The 22,083-nt window shown below is 35.8% G+C and overlaps 1 protein-coding gene across 4 annotated transcripts in view; it reads right to left on the minus strand.

The window, feature by feature from the left end:
• Positions 1-21,921, minus strand: part of Scml2 (Scm polycomb group protein like 2) — an 89,921-nt gene extending 68,000 nt beyond the window's left edge. The window contains exons 1-4 of one of the 4 annotated variants that reach the window (XM_010643649.3): positions 21,775-21,921; positions 7,653-7,747; positions 5,502-5,547; positions 2,856-2,912 (exon numbers count right to left, since the gene is read on the minus strand). In XM_010643649.3, coding sequence (XP_010641951.1) covers positions 2,856-2,912; positions 5,502-5,541 — 97 coding nt within the window. In that variant the 5' untranslated portion in view covers positions 5,542-5,547; positions 7,653-7,747; positions 21,775-21,921. Of the gene's footprint in view, positions 1-2,855; positions 2,913-5,501; positions 5,548-7,652; positions 7,748-20,117; positions 20,228-21,774 lie in introns of those variants that run through there. The other 3 variants (XM_010643647.1, XM_010643651.1, XM_010643650.1) reach the window with 3 other exon arrangements.
• Positions 21,922-22,083: the final 162 nt, after the last annotated feature.

The following is a 22,083-nucleotide window of genomic DNA, read 5'->3' on the forward strand; positions in this document are numbered from 1 at the left end:
GACCCGGTCTAAAAAAAAAAAAAATGAATGGAGGAAATTTTCAGTAGGATGTCATAAAGGAGCTATAAGGCAGAAAGGAGTGTAAGTTGAAAACAGTGACTTGGAAACTAAAATCTCACATTACTATTATTTACTTCAAAAAACACTCTTTCATAAGCCAATAACATTTGTAAAATTTTTCAATGACACTGGAAAATACTTAACAAATTTTCCCTCCTCTATTACCATTTATGTTGCTATGGGATATAATTTGTGCTACCAAAACCTTTATACTGATATACTGTAATAGAATCATTTTGTATCATATTGCTAGCTGGTGATATTATGTATCACTTACCATTTGGAGCCTTAATTTTTGTTGTCTTTTTCATAAGGTAAAATTTTTAGACTGCCTCAATAAAACTGTTCATCCTGGCTGCCTGTGTGCTGAGACCCTATCAATAGCAGTGGAAACACACATGGATGCAGGCTTTACTAGTTTAGATCTGACACATCCACATCAATAGTACAACTGGAATTCTCAAACAGGAGCCCAAAACAGAATCTTAGATAACCATGAGGTCCCTGTCTGCCTCTGCATCTTGTTCCAATTAAAAGAGAGGGTGGGTTGGGTTCATTTTTTCTTAAAGATACTTGGGAACTGATAGGTTTCTTCACATATATAACCCTGTGACCTGATTAGTATCTGCACATGCCCATGGTTGTCCTTATTTAACTCCTACTCCATTCTAGCCTGTACCTTATCTCCAACACCTTTTGGCACACTGAATATAATCTTTATAAGCCCCACTGATCTCCAGAGTACATTAATGAGAATCCTAGGACCTTTCATTAGTTCTAAGCTTGGATTCACAAGCTATGTGAAGAAGATAGGCAAAATATCCAGAGGTGGAAGCTAATCAGTTGAATGATCAGCACTCACTACTTCACGACATTTATCTCAACTATAATAGCATTTGTTTAAGTCTATCTTGTCCTGTAAGCTCAAAGAAGGCAGGAATCATGTCTGTCTTATTTATCACTGAATTACCATAATGGATCAGCACTATACACTACTGTCCTCGGTACTATGGCTGCATCAGTTAATAAGATAGACAAAATCTTTTGTCTCTTTTGGAGCTAACCTTCTAGCAGTCACTTACTTAGTCCTAGGATGAGATGTTAGAATCTAGCATCTGAAAAATATCTGTAGATGATTGTCAATTCAATTAAGAAATCTTTTCTTAAATCAGAAGTTTGACAAATTTGAAAAGTCACTAGTTTCAACCTTTAAGAATATATATTTTAAGCTTATTTATATGAAATGTCCAGAATAGCAAACCTTTAGAGACAGAAAGTAAGATCACTGTTTGCCTAAGGAGATACAAAGCTGATCGGTGTTTCCTTGAAGAAGGGAATAGGGAGTAATTGCTAATGGTAATAGGGTTTTTCTTAGGCTGGGGATCTAGCTTAGGGGTGCAGCCACTTGCCTTGCAAAAAGTACAAAAAGGGGGGGGTTCTTTTTAAGGTGGTGATAATGTTCTAAAATTGATTGCAGTGATGATTGCACAACTATAAGTATACTGAAAACCACTGGATTGTATAAGTAAATGAATAAACTATATGGCATATGAATTATTTCTCTAAAAAGTAAAAAGTCATTATATTTTAAAAAGTAGGACTTGCATGTACAAAGACCTGAGTTCAATTCCTGGTACATAAAAAAAAAAAAGCAGGAGAGAAATAAGAACATTCTAACCTAATGGTCTCCATTTCCTTGGAGAGTTTGAGAAAGTTTAAAGGAAAAGCTGAAGAATAAATAAAGCCAATTACAGAGAGAAACAGTGATTCCATGGGGATAACCTCTATAGACAATTTTCATGAAGGAACTGAAAGCCAAGGGCTGGGGACACAGCTCAGTGTTAAAAATGCTTGCCTAGCATGTGTGACACCCTAGGTTGAATTCCCAGCACTAAAAAAGAAACAAAGTAAAGAAAAAGGAATAGAAAGCCATGGGGTGGACTCCAGGATCAAGGCTGGCAGGGCAGGTACAATAGAAGGACAAGGGGCAAGAAGTATGCCTGTTAATTTCTCATAAAACAATAGTTTGCTGAGGTATTTTTATTCAGTTTTTGTATGCATATAAATTATTTTTTATTTTCCGTAGGAGCAGCAGGTCCAGAGTGTCAGATACAAGCTCTTAAGTTTCTATGATGCAGTTGTATACACATGCTGTTCAAAATAAGAAACTTAAAATACAAAATAATAGCTCTCAGGGTTAATAAATGAAGTATCTACTGAGTATTTATTATATAACTAGGCATTATACTGTGCCTTACAATCATTTTTTATTTAACTGAAATAGTCTCATAATGTAAGAACTATTATTATCCCTGTGCTACAAAAAAGAAAAAAGAGACTAAGAAACATTGAGTAATCTGTCCAAGGCCATTTAGGAAGTAAGGAGAGAGGTCATGATTCTAGAACAGGTCTGTCAGATTCCCCAGTACCTAAGCTCTTAACAAATCAACTGCCTTTGAAACATTAAAAAAATAACTTTTATAATGCCTAATGTTGAAAAGGGGGGGTTAATAATAACCGAATTATTCCAAGGTGGTAATAAATAGCAATTAATAATGCAGTATCTAGGATTTGGCAAAATTTGCACTGAAATATAGTTAATGGATTTATCTCTCAGTAAAACCATACAAAAAATTTTCAAAATCAAATATGCAATTTTTAATCTTTTGTATTGCTTGGATGATTAATTTACAGGAGTTTAAGGCACAGAGATTATATAAAAAGCAGTAAGAGCTCATTTTAGCATTGAGGAAAACAAAGATGTTACATTAAGCTACTTTACTTTAAAAACCCACCAGTTTGGGATGTGGGTGAATGAGTTTTTTCTTGAGTCTCCTCGACATCCATTGGATCTATTGAAAAAATAAAATAGAAATACACAAGTCACAGTAACAGTCTTTGAAAGAGTGCTTCAAGAAAAAGAAACTAAAACTCATTAATTGACCAGCTTTAATTTTATGATTAATATCTCCATTTTTTACATATGTCTTAAATACAGTGGACCCTCAAGTTATGACCAGCCTGACATAGGAACTTGGGTTAATCAGGTAAATGGAAGATTCATCTGCCTCTTGTTATCTATAGCATGTACCCAAGTAAGCATCCAGATCTCAGCTATGCTGGCTTAAAACCAACTTGAGTTACAACCAGCCCACAGGAACCAATTGAGTTCGTAAGTCAAGGGTCCACTGTACTTTCTAATATACTATGCAGTTTATAATTAGCTCATTTCTTGTTTACTATATATCTCATTCTATTCAAATGAAAGTTTTATAAGGGCAAGTATTTATTTTTGTCTGTCTCATTCACTGCAGTACCCTCAGTTCCTAAAATAGGACCTGATATATAGAACACTCACAAGCATTTGTTAAATAAATGCATTGATAAATCAAAATGAGCTGATCCTTACAATGCCTAAATTAACATGTCCTAGAAATAAAATGGATGCTTGTGATGTTCAACATGTAAAAGAGAAACCAGAACACAGTGAAATTCAATGAACTGAGCAGTATTTCCTCTGTGCTAAGCTACTACTGAACTCAATAGACCTGTGAGACTGCATCAAATCTAAGACACATCATTTTATCTATATATATTATAGTATGCATCTTTGATAGGATTTGTCTTTAAAAATTTAAGCATAACACTGTTAATTAAGCTTGAAAGTTAATCACAATTCCTTAATATCATCAAATATCCAGTCACTTTATTTCATCAGTTGTCTTAATTATCCTAAGTGTGTATGCTTGAACCAGATCTCAAATAAAATATGTAGATATGTGTCAAAGTATTTTGTGATATATAGATTTCTCTCTTTCTCTTGTAATTATTTTGCTGATAATACCAACTGGCTAGTATTTATAGTTTTCCAGTGTAGATTTTTTTTTTTGTACCAAGGATTGAACTCAGGACCTTGTGCTTGTGAATCAGGCACAGCACCACTGAGCCAAATACCCAGACCTTCAGTCTGGATTTTGCTGACTCCTTTCCTATTGAGTTGGGTTCTTCTGGCCCTCACATTTTGTCTAAATTAATATTAGTATTTCAATCCACAAAAGCATCCCCCCCACACCTCTGATCAAAAAGAGTTTAATCAGATTCAGAGTTTGTCTTGGGTGGGGGGGTGACTAGAGGAAAAGTTGACTTCAGCAGTGGTGTTGTATACTTATCACAAGAGGCTCCTGATATATAATTATCTCTCTCTGTCTTTGTGATGTGAACAGCTGTGATAGCTATTGCCTAGATCCATAGTTGATTACTGGTTGTAAAATGGAGATAGATACTTTGTCATTCACTCTCCAGAAAATTTCTTTAGAGAAAAATTTCCTTCCTTCAACCACACAGTTATCCTAAAGTACAGATTACACATGAAATCACCATTATTCTTTCATTCTCTAGTTTTCAAAGTGAGTTGGATCTTTGGTATTCTCCAGAGATGACCAACAGGTTTTATTTGTGAGGTTGTTTTTAGTACTATTATGAAATCATGGATTCAAACATACTCAATATGCTTCTAACCATCTTGTTTCAGCCTTATGAATACCCTCATTGTCAAATAAGTTTCTTTAAAAGGATCTAAAAATGATGCCTCTCAGGGTAATAGATCTACTTACTGGTTATGGCTAAGGGATTCTTCAAGCTATGTGAACACTTGAGATGAATATATGTATGGGCTGCTTCCTATTTAAATTATCTGACTTGTAAAAAGAAAAAACACATTTACTGAATAGTTATACAATGAGATTTTTCTAAGAAGAAAGTGAAACTGTAAAGGCATGGCTCCTGTTCTAGGAAACCCAATCATCTAGTTATAGAGCCTACAATACACTAAATGCACTTAACAAAATTAGAAAACAACATTTAGTGCTCAGTATTTTAGCCAGAAAAATTCATGAGAGATATAAGACTTGAAGGAAGAATAGGATTTAAAAAGGCAAATATGTGAAGAATGTTTTAATGAGGGAAAATATAACGCAAAACAAAATGAAAGTGAATGTTACACATCTATGAAACAATAAAGAGACTTCTCACTACAGCAAGACAGAACTAAGCATTTTTAAATCACTCATACTTGAGTTAGAAGATCTGGATTCTAATTTTGGCTTTGTCAGATTACTGTATGACCTATTCACTTAACCTCCTTGAATTTCAGTTTTCTTATTTATAAAGCTAAGACAGAAGACATTACTACTTATAATACCTATTAAGTTCTAAAATTCTAATTCTAAGCACCTAATATCTATTTTTAAGAAGCCTTTACTTCACCTTTTGTTCAGTGCTGAAGCTCAAACCAGGGCCATGAACATGCCAGGGAAGCAGTCTACCACACATCTATATCCTCACTCCAAAAAGGTTTTACTTCAAAAGTTCAGTTTGCCCTAAGATATTCATCCCAAACAAATAAATAAAAATGTTCTCATCTTTAAACAAGTAAATCTTACCGTTGTTTTCTGTTTGTCTCATGGTATCCCGTTCTGGCATTCTTTCCTACAAGGACAAAAGCCAGTTAATAACCTCTGTAGCATAATATACTTCTAAAGGGTATTATTATTAGCAGTTAACAGAATCAGATCTTTTTGGGCTCTCTCCTTTGAATAAAGGAATAGCAATTAAGTAACTGGGTGAGGGAAGAGGGAATGAGGAATAACTGAAATGACGTGGTTATGAATATGAGGTTTCCTTTGTGTAGTGCTGAAAATGTTCTAATATTAGCGGTGATATCTGTGCAACCTTGTGAATATACTAAGAACTACTGAATTGTACATTCTAAAAGGGTGAATTTTATGGTATGTAAATTATATCTCAATTTTTTAAAAAATCCAGTGAGCAAAACAGAGCAGATGGTAGGTTGAGAGAGTTGGTATTCAAATTGAGACCTATCCAGAAGCCCATTTCTACATTATGTTGCTGAGGGGTGGAAGAATCATGACTGTATGGGTGAAACTTTTTTAAGAACTCTAAGAGTCAAGTCTTCTTACAAGAATTACTTGTTTAGAAGATGGAATTTTAAACCACTATTCATTAACTGGAACTTTCTCTGCATGTCCTCAATATGTCAGGCACTCTACAACAAAGATAAATATTAAGACTGTTCTTCTACTCCAAGAGTTCAATCTAGTCAGAAATAGGCGCATAATAGAGGTTATGTACATGGTAAAACCTAATATGTAAAAAAAAAATCTACCTACTCCCCTCCCCTATAACTCTGTGTATTTGTGGTAAGAACATAATGATGTTTATACCTAAAGGTAATTTGGTATTTAAAGGAAGACTATGAAGACAACGTTTGTAAAGCCACCCAGAGAACCTTTCTGTAGCTTGGATTCAGTAGCCTAACATTCAAGCCTCACCTTCTCAAAATCTACTTCTTCTAACATCTTTCTCTTACTAAAAGTACTACTTTTCCAGGTGCTTGGCCTTAAAGCCCAGGTATGTTCGTTGTTCTTTCACTCACACTCAGTCAGTGGTCACCATATTCTATCTCATTTCCCTTTCCCCGGACACTCAGTGATTTACACCACTGTTAGCTTCCACCTGTAATAGTACCAGAGCTGCCTAACTTGTTTTGGTTTGGGTCTAGAGGTTCCCCCAAAGCCTCATGGAATCATAGGTGGGTGGCTCTAGAGTATGTGATGCTAAGATTAAGGGCGTGTGATTACTAAACCACTACGTGAATGACTGATTTGGCACCGCCCTAAACCCGGTAGTCCGAATAAGATAAAGGAGCAGAAGGACACTGTTAAACTTCCTTGCTGCTTTTGCTGCTTCCATCGCCATGAGCTGTTGCCCCTCTGCCATCCCTGCTTTGGAGCCAGCAGATTATAGACTGAAACCTCCACAAACTATAAGCCAAATAAACCCTTTCCTCTTTAACTTTGGATGTCAGGTATTTTGTCTCAGCAATGAGAGAAAAGTAATTAACACAGCTGTCTTGTCCCCAGTGTCCTACTCTTACTACAACCTAGATGATACATGATGTTGGGTATGATCTGGGATGTTTTCTTCCCAAATCACCCACCTCCTCCAACACTATTTAATTGAGCAAAAAACCTTCTGTAGGGAATATTTCAGGCCCTCTATGATTTCAAAGCCACCTGACACCTATCACCCACAGCTCAAAATGACTGTTTTCGATGATCCATCATACTGTTCTACTATGTGGAATATTCTTTTCTTCTCTTCTGATTCTCGAAATACTGCCCATGTTTTAAGGGATTACATAAATACAACCTCCTCCTTGAAGATTTTCTTCTTCCTTTCATTTCCATCATGTTACCAGGTGTGATCTAGTAATCTGTTATATTTAACAAACATTTATAAAATTCTTGTGATTGTGCTTGGTGCTGTACGCATAAAGATATACAGTCTACTACAAAATAGCTCAAAATCTGGAGAAATAGTAACAAAAATTATTAAAACAAACTGTAAGCTTTATGAGGAAAAAATTGTACTCTGTAAGAGAAGTACAAAGTACAATTAACTGTGAATATAAAAGAAGGCTTCTCAAAAGAAGTAGCCCATTTACTTATTTTCCAGTACTACGGATTGCCAGGTCTCGGGCTGTTTCTTGAGACAGGGTCTCGCTAACTTACCCAGGCTGGCCTTAAACTTGTGATCCTCTTGTCTCAGCTTCCCAAGTAGTTGGTATTACAGTGATGACACCCAAGAAATGGTTCCTGAATTGATTCTTTGCAGATGACAGATGATAATTGCAGTGAGGAAGGAAAGAAGTAAGGAATTTCAGGCTGAAGACACAAAACGAGCAGAAACTAAAGATCCTCCTGATTCTTTCACTGGATTATGAAATGGTAGAGTTGCTCAAGTTCTCTCTGGGCCCTCACCTCCCTATACAATTTCTCAGGGACCATGGCTTCAGGAGCTACCATATTCAGTTTGTGACCTCGATTGTTTGATGAGAATTGAATCAAACTCAGTGGTTGGTTTGATATTGATCTTATGGAGAAATTTGCTTTAGTTCCAGTCCTGTTCAATTTGTAACCAGAATTGTGGAGAGAACTGAGTTCGTGAACTAAGGTACTGTACCTCCCTCTCCTAGACCTTACTTCTAAAATAAAGAATATTTCAAACTCATTAAATGACCAATTAAGTACATCTAGATCTTAAAATTTTAAACAATATTTTAAATTGCTAAAGCTAGATTTTTATAATCATCTTTAAAAGGAGTATTTCTATAGAAACAGAACTTTCTTAGAGTTAAAGCCAATATTCTTAACTTTGAAACCAATGCTTTGGAATCCAAACCACTTATTTTAGAGGTAGAACCACATAATAAGGGATAAAATAAATAGTTATCCCCCAAAAAGGTAGGTAAGAAGAATTCAAGATCCCTTTAGTTTGATATTAGTCACACACTAGACAGTCTTTTTACATTTTCCCTCAAGTCATGAAGCTTCCATGTTTTACTATGCTGATCATTTCAATGTTACACCATAGTTTTTCCTTTAGAATATGACCATGCCCATTTTATTTCCTTTATAAATATATTCCATTAACAGTGAGAATAGTGCGAACAGAAAGACTCAAAGTGAACCCAAATGAAAATTCATAATAGTCATCAAATTTAAATAGAAAAAATATCAAGTATTTGAAATCCATATGCATCAATGGAGATTTGTTTTTGCTTCTGATCCCCCTTTTATTCCTACTTCCAAGTTTTTTCCTTTGGCATATGCAAACGTGTAAATTCTCAATGTAGGCACTGTTGGAATACTAGTTGTAAGATCAAGTTGAATGCTTAAATTCACTTTTAAGCAAAGATTTCTGTCTTAGAATGTATAACTACATACAGTACTCAGCCCAGCACAGTGACATATACTTGTAATCCCAGAATTGAAGGAAGCAGAGGCAGGAAAATCAAGTCCCACCTGGGGCAACTGTGAAAGACACTGCCTTAAAATAAAAAATAAAAAGAAGGCTGGGGATGCAGCTCAGTGGTAGAGCAGTAATAAATAAATGCATCTGCCAGGTGTGGTGGCACACACCTGTAATCCCAGCACTCAGAAGGCTGAGATAGGAGGATTGCCAGGAGTTTGAGGTCAGCCTGGACTAATTAGTGAAATCAAGGCCAGCCTGGACTACATAGCTAAACCTTGTCTCAAAAAATTCATGATCTATTATGATCAGACATTTAAATACCTGGGTTCAATCCTCAGGTACTGCAAAACAACCCCAAGTAACAACCTTCAAACTGTCATGCTCTAAACACACAAAATTTTACAGAGAAATATTTTACCATCCTCCATGTTACAACAATGTCCTAGCCTTAAGGGAAAGAAAATCCCTAATGGAAGAATGAATAATTCACTTTCAAAAATACAAAATGCTTTTCTACTGAGCTTTCAAACTGTAAGTTAATCGATTTAAACCCAGTGAACAAAATAATATTTTTCTGTCTCACTTGTACAAATGACTTTATTAGTGGATGTGCACTGCAGGCAATAATTCCATGTACTATTAAGGGGCTATGCCCAGAAGAAAGAAGACAAGGCCTCTGAACTTTGGGAGCTCAGAGCTTGAAGGGCTTCTACCCCGCATTTAGCAGGTAAAGCAATTCTTATTTGGTGTAAGTTGTTTATATACCCACTTAACTCTCCTAAATTATAGAGTGATGGAAGATATGGAGCATATATTATTTTTCCTTGTAGCTTTCCCACAGCAAGCACAAAGCCTTAACTGCAACGTGATCCCATTTGTATATAACTTTGGAGTGCAAACTACAGGAAGAAATGTATAAATATTCTGGTAATCATCCTTCTTGGTATCACAGGGTGGCAAAACGTTAGGTGATCTTTATCTTCCTTCTATTTTTGTAGAATACTTTTTTGGATTCTTTACAATGGTATTTATTTAAAAATCAGAGAAAATTACTTTCATGGGGGTGTGTCCTGATAAGTTTTATGAATAACCACTAGATGTTATATTAAGAAGCTATATACATGAAATGTTGATCACACAAATTTAAGAAATTATATATTCTTTGTTTCCCCTGGTAGCAGGCATTGAACTCCGGACCTTACAGTTGCCAGGCAGGCCTGCTGCTAACTCAACTAAATCCCCAGCTATATATTGTTAAACAAACAAATTACACTGTAATAGCTAGTAAGGCCATATCAATACACAGAATAATTATTTTAATTGCTTAAAGCTGTTACCAGTTACTTTATCTTCCAGATTCTTAGTTTTCCCAAGTGTAAATTAAGGCTAACAATACCACTACATGTCATTATAGTCATGTAAGTAACATGAGATACAGCTGTGAACATGTAGCACATCCAGCTTAGTGTTGTGAACAAACGGACTCTCAAAAACTGTTCCTAGCCAGGCAGGCGTGATGGTGCACAGCTGAGATCCCAGTACTCAGGAGGCTGAGGAAGGAGGATCACTAATTGTTTGAGACTGGCCCAGCCTGGGCTACATAGTGAGTTCAAGGCCAACCTGGACTACAAGGGAGACTCTGTCTCAAAAAAACAAAACAAACTAACAAAAAACTGCTCCTTATCCTATCCCATCTGCCCCAGCAGTTAAAATTTGTCACTGAGTTTTAGTATTAGCACTTAACATTAATTATGTTGTAAAATAAAACTATGTTCCAGTTTTGATTTCTGAACATTACTTGGTTGCTTTTCCAATATATGCTAAAAGAGTGTTTAACAAAACAGGAACTCTTAGTTTACGCACTCTTACAATAAGCAGTAATAAATAAATGCATGTACTGATAATAATCAGATATATGATTACCAAAGAAGCAGCCATCACCTACTAATCAGCATTATCAGAAAAAAGTTCTAATATTCCAGCTAAAGCCTACAGAAACTTAGTGTCATCTTGTGGTGGATGACTATGAGGTACTTATTCATTAATATATTATTTCCTGTAGAATAAATGTGCCAAAACAGCCCTGTGAACTCCTAGAAACTAGAATGTTTTTCTCTTTTACACACTCATCACTGTATAAACACCCTCCCCAAAATTAGGATACTTAAGTAAAAAGAAGGAAAAACATCACCTTTAACCCTACAATCAAATAATGCTAGCTGTTAACCATCTGGTGACATTCGTATGTACATACTTCCAATTTTTAAAAACCATATATGTAAAAGCATATAATTTATATACATACATGCATATAGCTGAATCACCACCTTTAAATATATATTTTCCAAATTCCATGTCAATAATTTTCAAATGAAATTGAGTTTGTATTATAAATTCATAAAGTCAACATTTTAGTTAAAATGAAAATTGGACAATGAATAATAAATGCTGTTTAAAAATTCATGCCTTAAGGAAAAATTCCACTACTCTCAAGATTGACACTTAAAGCAGCACAAAAGTTATTGCTTATTTTGCAACCCAAAGTGATAAACTTCAAAGTAGATTAAATTTATTAGAATTTGGGGATAAATTTTAAATTTATGACTATAGATATCAAATATTACTTTTTAAATACTGTTTGATCACCAAAACTTTTAACCATTTTCTACATACTTTTTTATGTCATATACTATGCTATTTTTGAAGAAGTTTTAGCAGTTGCAATATAAAAATACTTAGGGAGGAGCTTTATTATGAGTCTGATGCACTACCTACTGTGCTAATGAGGTTCCCAGGAGCTTTTTTAATTAAAAAGAGAAAATTATACTAGTTAGGGAAAATGGAGTACTCAGCCTCAGTGATTCATTTCTCTCTGGGCTTCCTAGTAGCTAAAGTAAAAAAAAGAAAATACCTCGGTTATATAAGTCTGCTACAAGATAAAAGTACATACAAATCCAATGGGAAAGGCAAACATTTTCTTAGGACTGAATACTATTAGGAATTTGTGAAGGTTCTGACATAAATGAGTAATAACTAATGTAATTAAAACTATCTGACCATAATTTGAGGGAAACAACGTTCTATTGTCCCTGTTAAAATGTCCCAGCATAACACTGTACGACATTATAGAATACAAGATTTCCATTATCTATTAGCAAATACTAGATATCTATCAACTACCAGACTCATGAATCCTCTGTGTCTTAAACAAAGTGTATTATACTATGGAGTAGAGAACTTATCTCTATGATCTACACAGCAGATATGCAAACAACACAGCTTTTTCTGCAAAAAATCAAGAACCAGGGCCGGGGATTTGGCTCAGTGGTTCCACCACCTGCCTCACAAGCACAAGACCTGATTTCAATGCCTGGTACCAAAAAAATTCAAGAACTTGACATATCTCAACTTCCATAGTGGGTATTCTACAGAGAAAACTGTTTTAAAAAAAAGGTTACCTTTGCTGTTGATATACTTTCAATCTCTTCAGCACTGTAAGAAAGACTCAAATAAGACCTTCAAAGTAGCTCTATTACACAGGAGGGAAATTTTGATTTTTGAAAAACACTGAACAGCTTTGTCAGTGTATTAGGAACAACTCCACTGTATGAAAAAGCATATTCAAATGTAAGTAAGCCCTCCAAAAGGTATTAGGTTAGTACTATTTTATAAAAGTGCCTGACAATGAAATTTTCAAATGACCAGGTATATACTAAATCTAGCAATTGCATTTAGCAGGATTTGAACAAGTATGCACAATGTGGGATCTTTTTCAAAGCCATTTGTTTAGCAATCTGAATCTTATGCACAGAATTAAGAGTGAATAAAAAAGATCAACAAAGAAAATCTTTGTTTTAAACCACTTTCACAATATGATTAAACAATCCAAACAGTGATTAATAGTGGAATGATTAAGCCTAAAACTTTCATTGCACTTGTATGATTCTGGAGAAAATTCTACAATTTGTTGAGAAAAAAATGTTAAAGGGTTATTTAGCAAATTACTAAGTCTATAATTCTAAGATTTCAGGAACTTTCCATTTTTTTTTTGCTTTTTGGGAATTTTAAGTTGGATCTTCCTTTCTTCCCTTCCCTTTCTTCTTTCCTTATTTGTGGTACTAAAGATGAAACCTAGGGGTGTCCTGCCATTGAGCCACATTCGCTAGTCCCTGTTTTAAAATTTTGAGACAGGGTTTCCATTACATTGTCCAGGCTGGCCTTGAACTTGTAAACCTCCATAGTAGCTGGCATTATAGATTTATGTCATCTCCACAGGCCTCTATCAGTTTTTGTTTTGCTTTTTTTTTTTTTTTTTTTTTGCTTTTAAAATAAGGTAAGCTAACTTTGAGTCTCTAATTAGGGATCACTGCTACCTCAACAGTCAATAAAGGTAAAACATTTTGACAAGGACCATGGCTAAGCAAGTCTGACAGCAAAAAATCTCTCAGGAACCTTTTCAACTTTAGGCTACAGGGTCAGATATTATAAAATGGATGAAATTACAGAATTTCAACCTGAGAGACTATAAGAATCAATCAAATTCAGAAGTTAAGCTTTAAAAAAACAAATTTGTTCCAAGACCAAAAAGGTTTGTTGCTGCATTTCCCAAACAGAAGTCCTAATAATGTTCAGACTTAAGCGTTCATTATGAGAATTATTCACTGAACCTTCTATTTTAAAGTTTATAATCTACCTTCTGAAAAACAGTGAAGTGCTTCTATAGGCATTTGACCTAAAATGAGAATAATATATAAATTTTACCAGTATAAAAAAATCACTCTCTATTATATAGAGAGGCTCCTTGACTTACAATGGAGTGATGTCCTGATAAACCAATCATTAAATTGAAAAACTGTAAGTCAGAAATGCATTAAGGCTGGCAACATAGCAATATTTACCAGACTTAACTTTTTCTTGATGTCCACGGTTGTAGTAATGAATATCAATGATAACACACATAATATGGAGAAAAGAGTTGCTGGGATACTCTCAGATTCTGCAATCTGGCCTTTATCTTCTCTATTCTTCTTTAACTGCTTTCCAAGACCCAAACTACTTCTTCAACATCCAACTTTATTTCAATGCTTCAGGTCTCACTCTTTTGACACTTCAGGAGGCTTTTGTAAAGAGTGTCAGCCCTCATTCCAGATATCTCTCTTCTCTTGGCCTTGGGTATATGATATTCCCTACCTCTACTAGCCTTTTGGTATGTACTTCCTCCTTCTGTCCTACCACTAATCTTCTCTAGTCACTCAGTCTCTTCCTCAAGAATTCTATTCCATGGCTCATTCAACATCTCTATGCAGCATCTCTAATCCTAACCTCTTTCAAAATTTACAGTCTAGCCAAATGAACACCAGTCGAATGCTTTGCAACTACCTCAAACACCACCTGTTTTAAAAAAATCAAACTTGTTTGCCATCCAAAATGACATTTTCTTCTGCTTTCTATTTTAATAGGCATTACAAACTCACAATATTCCCGAACATTTGGCCATCATTGACTCCCTTCCTCCTTTATTCAGTATCTTATCAGTTACCAAGTTCTGTTGATTCTTCAAGATCAGAAAGCTAATAGTGAAAGAAAAATGATTCAAACCAAGGTCTGTCAGATACCAAAAGACAAGGCTCCAACTAACTGTATAGGCTTTGAAAGGGAGAGATTAGAAGACATAATATATCATGCAACCTAGACAGTATAGACACGAGGGCAGGAGAAAATAAAAATTATGGTCCCAGAGATCCAATGACAGTGGTATTTGCAGTGGTAATACATACTAGGAGCACTCACTTACTGAGTTCTTGCTAAATGTGTGGTACCCCACTAAAGCCTTTAGATACATTTTTCCTTATCTAATCCCTACTACAAGCATGTAGGACAGATACTATTATCAATGCCCATTAATACCCATTTGAAAGTTAAGGATAGTGAGGCTCAAAGATCTGCCCAAAATCACCCCATCAGATTTGAACTTAGGTTCATAAATGTGTAACCCTTTCTGCTGTGTTTAACTATGTACATGCCTTATCACTCCTGCTAGTCAATAAGCTCCTTATGGGCATTACCTTATCTAGTTTATTTTTTAATCCTTAATATAACTAGAATAGTGCCTGTCACACAGTAAGACCCCCCCCAAATTTGCTGAATGAGTAAATCAAATCTCCCATGCTATATGCTACTTTTATCTAATCCACACAGAATCAGAATATTATACTTTTAAAAATGTTTTGGTGAGATTTTTCTTTTGGCTGTCATTGTTGCTCATCTCTGTTCCTACAGTATCAAATCTGTTGTCTCAATTTACACATAAGACTAAGTCAGTATTGTGAGACTAAAGTAATCTTCCACGCCAACATCTTCCTTCCCAAACTTTTATTTTTTCACTCTGAATTTGATCTTTCTAAGATGTTTGAAGTTTCAAAAAGATAGGCCCAGGACAAATTGGTTACTGTAAAAGATTTTTTTTTCAAGGAGAGGAACACCTACGAACATATGCTATACCAGAATTCAGTTTATAAATTCCAATTACTTAACAGGTGGAACAAAAACATACATTTTAAATCAATATTCACACACACACAAAAGAGAAAACACACCACAGTACTTATTCACAAAAGTAATGGCAAAAATGTTTCATATCTCCTTGAGTATATCACTAGGATAAGAAATTTCAAGGGTAAAGCCAGGTGTGGTGGTGTATGCCTGTTATCCCAGCACTTGTGAGAAACAGGCAGGAGGATATCTATAAGTTCAAGGCCAGCCTGTACTACAAAACAAGACCTTATCTCAAACAAACAAGTAAACAAACCAAACAACAAAAATTTCAAGGCTAAAAGAAGTTCATATATATATTTGCTGGTGTTTTAAAGTAAATGTTGGAATAAGTGATGCAAAGTCATAGATATAATTCAGTAGAGATTAATGAGATAGCACAGGTAGTTTTTCCCCTTAATCTATCTTGTTATAGATACTTTTCAGACTTTAACAACAAAAAAAAGCCCTTTCTTACTGTACAGTTAGTATGCAAAAGAGGGAGGTATGGGTTAAGTGCATAAAATACCACCTTTAAATTTTTCATTTTGACTTAAAAATAGTTTATTTTGTTTAAAGACATACTTCACATTTATATATAAATGTGAAAATATACTGATTTAATTCAAATATATTAGAGCTATAATATTCCTTTGACAAAAAGAAACTCCATTTTTTAACAAAAATTTTGCTTCTAGTAAGGATGATTATCCTAATACAGGATAGAAAAAGTATATATATGCTTATTGTATAGCTATATGTAACATTAAATTGGACATGACTCACCACTTTAAGACTGGTCAATTATCTACTCAATTCAAACAAATCAATATAATAATCAAAGGTCTCATTTTCTGACATAAAAGTAATCAGAAAAAATTAATGTTGCAACTACATTTCAAAACAAAATTCCATCTCTGAATTGTGATTATTGAAAGAACATTTTTTGATAGTAAGGATTTACCAAATCAAGGCTTCTGGTGGAAAGGTTTCTTCTAGAGGAACAATTTTAATAATGATTTAGTAAAATCTACCTAAACAAATTATAAATTCATCTTTTTCTGTCAAAATAAATCCAAGAAGACAACTATTTTCAAGATTTTTTCAGTTATCTAAAAAATTATGACCTATAAGTTAAAGCAACTAACCACTAAGAATTTTAAATGATTTATGTGAAACCTATGTACTTGGTTAAGAAATATGTCAAAAACAGATAAATGAAAGACAAGGGTTGCCAAAATCCCAGTTTGTAGTTGTAAATTCCTAAGGTTTTAAAGCATAGTCACAGGCTAATTGCCCAAAGATCTGATACCCATAGACATTTGTGGAGGACTGGAGTTAATGGCAGGGCATGTCAATTTACTACAGACAGCTCATGGTGGGCCATTTTGACAAAAGAACTGGATCAGGTTACAGCCTGTTCCTATTATCAGCACAGTCCAGATTTATGGTTTCTAGCACCAGCCCCACAAGAAATAATGGAAATGATGACAACAATCCCTGCTAGACAACAGACTGCAGAAAAGCATGCAATAAACCAAAATCTAGAGTGACCCCAAAACTAAACATCCTTGACAATACTTCAAATATGAGACAGGTGTCAGCAAATTACTCATTTAAATATTTCTATAACTTTTCAAAATCTCAACACACACACACAGTCTCAAACCAGTTTTTAAAGTAAACTAAGACCAAGCAATATGTAGATGTACTTGTTATTATTGAATACTACACATCTCAAAGACTACCAAAGACTTTCACTTAATCAGATTTATTAAACTCTAGAAAGGTAAAAATTAAACACTGCTTACTACTTTTAAAACTTTAAAGTATATTGAAAAACTTCCAAATAGGACCAAGGATTTAGCTCAGCGCTTCCACTGCCTGCCTCACAAGCGCTAGGTCCCAAATTTGATCCCCGGTACCAAAAAAAAAGGAAAAACTTCCAAATAATACTTTTCAAATGTTTCAAAGAAAAAAAAGACAACAGCAAATGGCTGTTTCCAACTATATTCAGAAATGTAATGGAACTGAAAAGATGAAATACATTTGATTTACTGAAAATAAATATATAATCACTGAGTGTGTTGACACACACCTGTAATTCTAGCCCTCTAGGAGGCTGAGGTAGAAAAATTTGAAGTTTGAGCCCAGATTAGCAAAACCCTTTCTCATAATAATGAGTGAGGATAGAGCTCAGTGTAAAGGCCCTGAGTTAAATCTCCAGTATTGAGGGGAAGAAAAAAAAAAACAATCAAAATCTTAAACCAGCTAAAACTAATGAAAGGCAGGAAGTGACCAAATATTAAAAAATAAGGATTTTGCAAATACACATGCTTAAGTAACTATGACATAGTTATAAGATACATACCAAACAGAGCTATTTATGTCTAGAATTCTGCACCAGTTAATCCTTTTAAGAAACAGAGGGTGAGTAAAATCAAATGTATATTCTAAATACAAAAGGCAGAAAGACACACCAACTTTTCCCAGAGAGTAGAAGAATGCATCCTCAAGGTATGCCCTAGAATTGCAATGTATTTGTCTCATCTGAAGTTTACAATGGCACATTACCACAAAAGATGGGCACTGTTTCCACCCTTATAACAATTTGCTCCTATAAACTTAGGAAGGGGCAGAGCCATAGTCATAAACACAGGCATGGATAGTAGGTGACTTCACATGCTATCTTCAAATGTTTCCCAGCTCTTTACTCATAAAGACTCAACAAGCTTATTTTATTTTTTAACTCTTTAAATAAACAATTCATCTAGCCTAGGAAATAAAACTAAAAGGAAAAAATCATCAAATAAACTACCACAGGAGCCAAAAATCCTTCACTTTTCATACAATGAGGTAGCCCCATTTCTCAGGTTAAACTCACATACCAAAAAGAAGAGGTTAAGGAACATGTTTAGTAGAAACAACAGCATAAAAACCACCAGTATTATTATCTCTACGGCTACTAAGTTTGCTTATAGTAGAGAACATAAAGGCCAAACAAAAAATTTCTTATTCATGAAAACCAAAGAACAGATACTCATTCCAAATCTTACATGGTTTCTGAAAATTTTTTTAGCTATCCTGCTTTAAGAACCAACAGCTCTGCTATCATTTAATGAGATGTTAGTACAGTAAAGGCATTTCTGTGCTGAAAGTAACCAAAACCCAAATTAGTTAGCATCTGGTAAACATATTTAACACTAAATTATACTAGTATTTATATAATACCATTTTAACCTAAGATACAAGGATAAAGACCCCAAGCCAGGGAAAGTAAACTTTTAAAACCACCAACACTGGCTATTTTCAATATTTCCAGGTTTTTGGTTACTGCAATCAACAATCACTTCAAATTCTAAGATATTATGTCCTAATTCTCAGGCATTAATACTGTGATGGTTCTAAAACTCTTAGGGGTGCTTGACTTGCTCACACCAAACCACAAAGCATCTCCTGGCAATGCTAGACCAATCTCCATACCACAGCACTAACTCTGATAGCTGACAGGAATAACTTTGTACTTTTATGTCCTAAAAACCAGGAATATGAGACATAGGATTCCCTGGGAGGGGAGCTAAAAGAGAAGAAAATGAACTGAGATTTCTATGCACACATGGTAGAGCTGACATAAAGGGAGAAAGAGGGCAGACAAGATAACCTGGCAAAAAAGGACAAGTAGTGTCTAATAATTCAAACAGCAGAGGATCCCTTGCTTCCACCACCAGTGTTGATTTACTAAAGTCACAATAGTGATTTCTATTAACCCAAGGAAAGTAACCATAAGATACTCAAGTGAAACCCCTCCCCCAAGAGCTCAAACTAAAAATGGGGTTTGGATCTTCCTTAAATGGAAGATTCTTTTCATTAAAAAGACAGTATTTACTTGGCCCTTTCAAGGCACTTTAGCATCATCAATTATTTCTCAGTGAGACAGCACAGGATTACCCTAACCATTTCACTGATGCGGAAACAGACACCAACAGCAAAGAACAGGGACAGGAAGAGGGGTGATAGGAAGCATCTGGGAGCAACAGGCAGGCAACTAAAAAGGAACAAACCCACAAGAAAATGAGAGTCACATCTGGCTTATAGCTGACCATCATAACACTTGTTATTTTTGAGTTTAGAGAGATTTATGAAATATTTTGGGGGGAAAGTGCATTAAAATATCAGTAAGTTAAAATTAGTTACAGCCTCTATTATTTGGTCATAAAAGTGTCACTGCTTTGATTTAAAAATATTCAATCTTGGGCTGGGGATTTAGCTCAGCGGTTCCGCCGCCTGCCTCCTCGCAAGCACAAGGACCAGAGTTTGATCCCCAGTACCAAAAAAAAAAAAAAAAATTCAATCTTCAGCTCACATGCTGATTTCATTTTTTTACCAACAATATTCTTCCATCAAGGCTCAAGAGCAACAAACAACCTATTTTATCCAGAAAATAATTTCTCATAAAAATGTATAACTTTATACAATCACACCAGAAAAGCACAAAAATCAACGTGTTAGAAATAATTTGCAAGTACAACCGAAATTCTGTTTAGAGAATTATTAAAATACTGACTCTGAGCTTGGCCTGTAAGGAAAACAACTACTTGTTCTACACTCATAATGATTTTAACTATAATCTTAAAATATTCAGAAATAAACTATTCATGGGCAACCTTAATTATCCAGAAATTAGCACTTACAGTAGGTTCTGGATAAAGGTACCTTGAATTGAACTCCAAACAAAAGACAGCCAAGTGCCGGGAATTTAACTCAATAGTTCTGCCTCCTTCCTCGCAAGAGCAAGGTCCTGAGTTCGATTCCTAGTACAAAAAAAAGGTATGTCGATTGAATCATACATCAAAAGGACTGACCAATTGCTTCAAGAGGTGCTGTCACTGACCCCAAAGTTCTTTGTACACTTATGACATCATTACTTTTTAAATATCCTCACACATAATGCAGTACTGTTACAGTCATCTTTTTTCCCAAACTATCTATTCCAAAACAAAGCAGGTTATTTGGGGTTAAAAGGTACATACACCATTATGAAGCCTAGAAGATTGCAAGAAGATATATATGAAGTTTATTCAAAAGTTTTAAAGCCATGTTGTTTTTTTAAAAAATCAGACTATTTTAAGCTTATGGATAAGGCTATATAGCAGAACAAATACAAGGCATCAGGTGTGTTTCCTTTCTCAAAAGTCCCAATATGACTAACTTCCAAAAGCTTATATTCACAATTTTCCTATTGAACATATAAAGCCACAAACATCCTCAAAGAACATCCATCACTGGAAATGCTGATAAGTAATTAAGAATGGCAAAGAAGGAATTAGCATTATTGAAGAACGTTTCAAGCAATTAACTAAAAAGAATGAACTATGTGTCTGAGTTATTCTTATAGTAAAGTCGCTTGGAGTAGGAAGTTGTATTCTATAAATGTACATCTTATAACGCTCGTCCCTTAAAACTGAAATATGCATAATGCTGGAAGCATTAAAAAATGCAACAGCATCTAAAGCTAGCTTGTTTTGGAGGGGAGGAGCATCTCTAGTAATTCCAGTAATCATACGAACATAAGTTACTTTCCTGCCTCAGTTCCTCCTACCAACCCATCCATTCATTTTCTACAGATAGTCTAAAGTCACTCTACAGATCAGCCATAATCGTTAATCTAATTCTTCAAAACAGAGACAAATTCCCAGTTGCAATCCACTTCGTGATGTATAATCAATGTTTAACAACCTTTTTCAAAAAAATCAATACTCTTAAATAACAAGCTGTAAGTGAATACCTGAGGATGCCCAAATATTTGTGCGGGAGGGGACGGTAACAGTTCAGCCCTTGAACTTACGTATACAACTCAAGGTATGAAATCGATCAAATTTTCCTATACTCGTTTTCCCTCTGGCTCTTCACACTCAGAGCACAAAGTCCAGCCAAAGAATAAAGTGAGAAAGGAACCACTTCAGGACTGTTTCTAAATGAAGGCTGCACTGGCCTCTAGACTTAAACCTTGACGGCACGGCGACCGCCTAGTGGCCCCGTGAGAAACTCGGAGTCCCCCTCGCCTTCCCGCCCGCCAGGGACCGGCCTCTATCCTGCGGAGCCGTTTCGCCCTGAGGGAGAGCCACCGGCGTCGACCCGCGTGAAGACTGCGGAGCGCACCTTGCACAGTAGCGCCTGCTCCCCGCCACAGGCGCATCCTTTCGGGCTGACATTCCCTTCCAAAATCCAAGTTACCAAAGTCCCCGGAAAGCGCTAGAGTCCGTCTCTCAAACAACTTGAAGTCATCCCTACCCTTCGGCCCCATCAACTACCCTCAATGCCCCCAGACCCCGGCCCGGCCTCACCCACCCAAGGGAGGCTGCTCGGCAGGGCACTGTCCGCGCAGCCTGTAAAGCGGCAGCTAAGGAAAGGCGGCCCGGCGTTGGAACGCCCCGAGGCAAGATGGGCCCGCGGCCGGCGAAGGGAATCCCGGGGAATGAGGGGCGGCGCGACGCGGCTGAGGAGGGTCCGCGGAGAAGGCTACGAGAGCAGGGAAGCAAAGGTCTTGGGGGTGACGCCGCGAAGGCGGACGTGCAGGGATGCGGGGCGAAGCCTAGGCTGCACACTAGCTTGGCGGTGAGGGGGCGTTCCTCGCGCGGAACCCGCGGTACAGCCACC

This window comes from Fukomys damarensis, unplaced genomic scaffold (assembly GCF_012274545.1).
Source record: "Fukomys damarensis isolate Sample0158 unplaced genomic scaffold, DMR_v1.0_HiC HiC_scaffold_39, whole genome shotgun sequence".
In the NCBI taxonomy this organism is placed as follows: Eukaryota; Metazoa; Chordata; class Mammalia; order Rodentia; family Bathyergidae; genus Fukomys; species Fukomys damarensis.